The sequence below is a fragment of the Morone saxatilis genome, unplaced genomic scaffold, assembly GCF_004916995.1.
Source record: "Morone saxatilis isolate NCDOM2014 unplaced genomic scaffold, NCSU_SB_2.0 Contig1, whole genome shotgun sequence".
In the NCBI taxonomy this organism is placed as follows: domain Eukaryota; kingdom Metazoa; phylum Chordata; class Actinopteri; family Moronidae; genus Morone; species Morone saxatilis.
Window position 1 is genome coordinate 557272 of NW_023339651.1, and position 5343 is coordinate 562614.

At 42.1% G+C, this 5343-nt stretch overlaps 1 protein-coding gene across 1 annotated transcript; it reads right to left on the reverse strand.

Annotated features, from left to right (window-relative positions):
• Window positions 1-1534: 1534 nt before the first annotated feature.
• LOC118333305 (neoverrucotoxin subunit beta-like) lies at window positions 1535-2978 on the reverse strand. Its single transcript, XM_035668888.1, is given in 2 exon segments — window positions 1535-1891; window positions 1893-2978. Coding segments are annotated over 2 exon segments (1443 nt in total).
• Between the last annotated feature and the right edge of the window lie 2365 nt (window positions 2979-5343).

Sequence of the window (5343 nt, forward strand, 5' to 3'; positions counted from 1 at the left end):
TTCCGAAGCATTCTTGGTAGCACACACCTAGAAAAACATCCTCTGGGTGAAGGCCAGGCAGGCCACTCCACTCCAGTAACAGCCGGGGCCCAGTCAAGACCCTCTTTTCTTTTTTTTTTGCCAAAAAAAAACAGGGGGGGGGGACCCTGGAGGAAAAAAATCAAATCTCTGTGGGGAGGTCAGGGTACGACTGTACTGCTCCACGTTTGGTTTCACCTTCTTGTTTACCATCGGACAGAGTTGAGCTGTTGTGTGCTGGTTGTTCTGGGGATCAGGAGTGGAGATCACAGGCGTTCTGATGGGAGAGAACGATATCAGGATCATTATTTCAGGGACTCCATTTAAAGAATCTGTCCAGGGTTCACAGATTTAATCTGTTCATTATTATTAGCATTCATTTTAAAGGATATGATAGGTTTCATATTATTTAACATTCACTCACATTCTCATATGCTACATGACAGGATGGAAAGGTAACTATTTACTGAAGCAATACTTTACTTGGAGGTATCTCCATTTACAATACTTCTGCTCTACATACACTGACTACAGATTAAGAGGTTTACATAAAAAACAACATACAATGAGCTAATAAAATACACACATTGTTACGATTAAAACCAATGGGGTCCCAACAGTAGTCCTTATCCTAGTCCTTGGGTTTCTCTTCACATTTCAGACGTGGGTCTGACATGGTTATAATTCCATCCTTCTAAAAAGGCATTCTCACCATTGTTTAATTATTGCTGGCCTGCAAAGCACACTACTATTATTCCTCATACTTAATAAACTTAATAAACTTAAAACTTAAACTTTTATTTATTTCTTCCGTACGTTTTTCGGGCGCGCCTACTCCTCCCGCAGTTTTGTCGCACATACACAAAAGGTAACCCAAAACGGTTTGCGGGCTCGGGGTGGAGGACATTAGTGCTATGACTTTTCTAAGCGTTTTCGCCAAACGGATTGGGGCGGGATAAATCGCCAAAAACCGGCCCAAAAAATGAAATGGGTGTGTTATTGGAAGAATGTTCAACTGACAATAACGCCGTTTCATTTAGGGAGTGGGAGCGGGGAGAGGGAAAAATACATTTGTAAACTGCCTCTCAAAGCCACAAATGTCACTTTTACAGAAAATTTATAGATAGAAACGTAGCGCTACATTTGCGTTGGGGTCGCAGGTGATTACCACTGGCTGAAGGCTGTCACGGCCAATGGTTAGGGGGGAGGCTAAGCTGGTAGGCTAAAGGATAATCTTAGAAGGTGGCTAACCAAGCAACAATTTAAAGCTTGAATGTATTAATATTAACACACAATAAGTGCAATGCACTTAAAATGTTTTTACCTAGCTATGAGCTGTTTCCTTAATTGTACATTAGCACTCCTTCCAGGGCATAATAACAATTAACACATTAACCAAAGCTAGCCCTTAGCTGTGATTAGACTTAGCCTAGTGATTAGCTCACTAAGGCTTAAGAAAAATAAAGTACTTACACCAGGATTAAAATCTCTTCTGCTCTGTGACAGGGCCTTGACATTATGATGTCAGGCTTGTGATGGGAAAATCCTCAGGTGACCAGTATGCCCTCCTTGCTAATTGGTAGATGAAGGCTCCTTTGTATTTCTCATTTGCAATGGCTGCAACCAGGAAGCAGAATCTGCTGTTTTTTGTCAAGACTTTGGAAATATCATGGAAAGCTTTGGCTTTTTTTCTCATGTTGGTTAAAACTTCATCTGAGTAGTACCACGGGACTTCATTGGTACTTTCTAACAGAGGATTATCCAAGTGTTTGTCCATCTCATCCAGGACGGGGTCAGCAGTCTCCAGGGAGGTGAAAACGAAGCACAGAGCATCCTCTACACCTGAAGCAAGAACCCTCCTCTTGTCCAGGCTCCCCTGACTGATTCCGGGATGATCTTATGTTCCCGCTCGCATCCTTTCTACACAGGACGTTGATTTCTCTCTCTTTATGATCAAGCCAGTTGCTTAGTTTCTCACGACTGAATGGTGACATGTCTCTTTCTTCAAAGAGTTCTTCTAATTTGCTCTCATTTGTTTCACCTTCACGGATGAGGGGAAGTTGATCCGCCATGGTCTGCTGGAGGCTAGCTGCATACTGATTACACAATTCTTTGAAAGTGGTTAGATGCTTGCAAATCTGTGGAAAATCCTTTCCTACACTGTCGGCCAGAGAATCGTTGCATCTCATTACTATCTGCCTTAAATCCTCTAGAGCGTTCTCCGCCTTCCTCACTACTCCAACACTGACGCTCTTAAACTCAGCAGCTTCGAGATACAAACTCTTCAACGGCATCAGCCAGACCTTCAGTGCAACACCATTCCCTTCCTGTTGCAGCAGCTTTGGAAGTTCTGCATAGGCATGCACTGCCTCTTCAAATGTTGCAGGGTTGCTTTTAAGAATTAAGTCTCCGTAGAATTTGCAGGAGAATTTGTTGGTCAGGGCTTTTTCTTCATCAGTCAGCTTGATGTCAACTTTCCCCTCAACATCAAATGCAGGGATGTTATTTATCACAGCTTCCATGCCGCCCTGGATGTTCTGAACGCTGCTGGCTTCTAACTTCTCACTGTCAAACACAAAGAAAGCATCTGCCCCATAAAGGATGCCTGTGACTACATGTGTTGCGGAGCCCTCCTTTATAAGATCTTTCTGTTGGGTGTCCATGGTTTTAAGGTCAATCAATGACAACTCCTTGAAGGTGGTGGTAGTGTTGTACTGAAGTGTCACCCTGCTCTGATTCTTGTATTTCTTCGTATCATTCAGATATTTGGCAGATCCTCCAACTTTAATCAGTCCACCCAGGAAACTGGCCTTCAGAGAAGCATCAATATCCAGCAGAGAGGACTTGGATTCAATGGAGTCAGATGCAGAAATTTGAAATGAACTGCTGTGCTGAGAGATTTCAACTGTTTTCTCTTGTAGAGTTTTTTGATCCCACAGAGTCAAACCTAAAGAAATCATCAAACATGAGTCATCTGATAAAGCAGGGAAACCACTGTGTTAATATAAAGACACATAAAGTTATATCATATTTGGATTTCTTCACCTGTAGCTTCTTATCCTGTCAGCAGTTCCTTAAACAGCTGCTATATTTATTTCTTTGACATGATACTAATTATAGGTTTGAGGCTGTATCAATAATAAACTTGCTGTATGTGCATGTAGATTAAATAGGAACTATTTGAAAATGTTTATACAGTTATAGATGTTAGTATGCAAGAGTATTTTGACAATCAACATTATATTCTCTCCAATGTTGCCTGTTTAAATATGCGGCTATTAAATTCAAATTAAAAGGCATTGAAAAGAGCTCAGTTGGTAGAGCTGTACGGAATTACTGCAGCGGCCAGGGTTCGATGTGTCATCCCCTCTCTCTCTGCTCCCCTTTCCTGTCTATCTTCGGCTGTCATTAGGCAATAAAAAGGCAAAAAAAAAAGAAAAGAAAAACTGAACAGAAAAAGTAAATGTTGGCATTGAAACACTTACACAAAGTTCTATATTGTATGTCATTAAAGAATAATACAATAATTTATAATATTTTATATTATGTTTAATAAATCAATATTATAACAAATCAGATCATTACATTTAACTTATATTAACTATATTCTGATCCTAATCTTCTGTTTTTTTTCTTTTTTGTCTGTTTTCATCAACCTTTCCAGTGGCACCAGTTTTCAGTTTCAACTTTTTGTCACCGTTTTGGTGTTGAGAGGAGGGGTTTGAGGGGAGGGGCAAGGAGGGAGTGATTTACATATCTGCATGCTAATGAGACTTTAGTCCACCTCTGAACCAGAGAGCAGCTGCTCTGTAGCCTCCGATCAAACACACAGTTAGCATACAGCAATGGCTTCAAGGAGTTCACCTGAAACTCCCAAAACCTCAAGTATGAGTTTATTTCTCACTGTTGTTGGTTTTTAACATAGAACTGGGCTGGATTAAAGTTAACTTTTAACATTATGCTGGTCTGTGCTTTATTCAGTTGAAGTGTTTCAATGGCAATGTTTACTTTTTTTTCATTTCAGGTTTTGTTTTTAATGCCAGATTTTATTTTCAAAGCCAAAATTATAAAGCAGATATTTCACTGTGTGTGTGTTTGGTCTTGCAAACAAGGCATTGAGTATGAGAGCACAGTCAAAAATTACAACAAAACCTTCACATTAGTCTTCCACTAATAGAGCAAAGCCTGCGAGCTAGTTCAGGCAGGTCAACTCGAGTCGCGCTGATATACACACATGACATGCCTCACTCCATAATCACTAACCAAGCGCACCCTTCCAATCTGGCGGTCTATTTAAACTGCACTATTTCAGCCCAATTTCGCAGCTGCTCCCTCCCTGCCTCTGTCCCGAAATGCGCGCTGTTGGCGCACGAGGCGCCAACCAGTGCGTATTGCTCGCTGGGGTGCTGCGGCTGTAAGGCTTATTGGCTGCCTGGCTGGCTCTGTTAAGCCCCAACCCGCAGCCCGACCCGCCAGGCACGCAACGCTGTAGGCTCCGACTGGGGTTAAGGTATTTGCGCCAGTCATTCCCTGCAATATGTTTCCTAGGAGATATTGGGGGACCCTCCAATGAGGTCGGAGCCCCTAGAGCCCAAAAGCTAAATAGTGCTGTAACATGGCTTAATAAACAGATTACAAACCGTGAGTGGGGCCCCCTGCACTGAAAGAATCGTCACATCCGCTTGATTTCCTTTAGCCGGGGCAGCCAAAAATCAACATTGTTCCCATCAGTACAGTACCATCAAAGGTCATCACCAGTCAGGGCTGAAATTTCTGCTAGAATCAGTGGCTTATAATGCAGAGGCAAAAAAAATAATTTAATATGTCAACAACTTCCTGGGATCAGTTCATGCTTTCCGAGCCATCCAATGAAAGGGCATTCCTAGGGTGAAAGGGGTCCGACCCAGGGGCAGCAACCACGCCGCAATTCGATCAGAAGGCCATTTCCCAAAACCTGTTAAGAAAAAATTAAAGAAATAGGAAAAGCTTACGAACTGCCACACGTTGGAATACAAAATAACAGGCAACACAGGGAGAGACATATGTATCCGCAATAGTCGACAGAACAGGAATGGTTGGAGATGTGCTGATGTTAAGCTTCGCACAGTTGAGCAGACAAATAGCCAGAAGGTACGAAAAGAAAATTTATTATCTATGCTGTGAGTTTTGGCTGCCTGATTGTCTGAAACCAAGGAAGGCAATAGATTAAATGCCAAGGCCGGTGGGAATGTTCCAGACCCGTGAATTGATTCTGTCCCTTCCTTACGGCAGCAAATTTGTTGTACCAGCTTCAGGTTATTGATAAGAGTTTTCCGTTATTGAGGG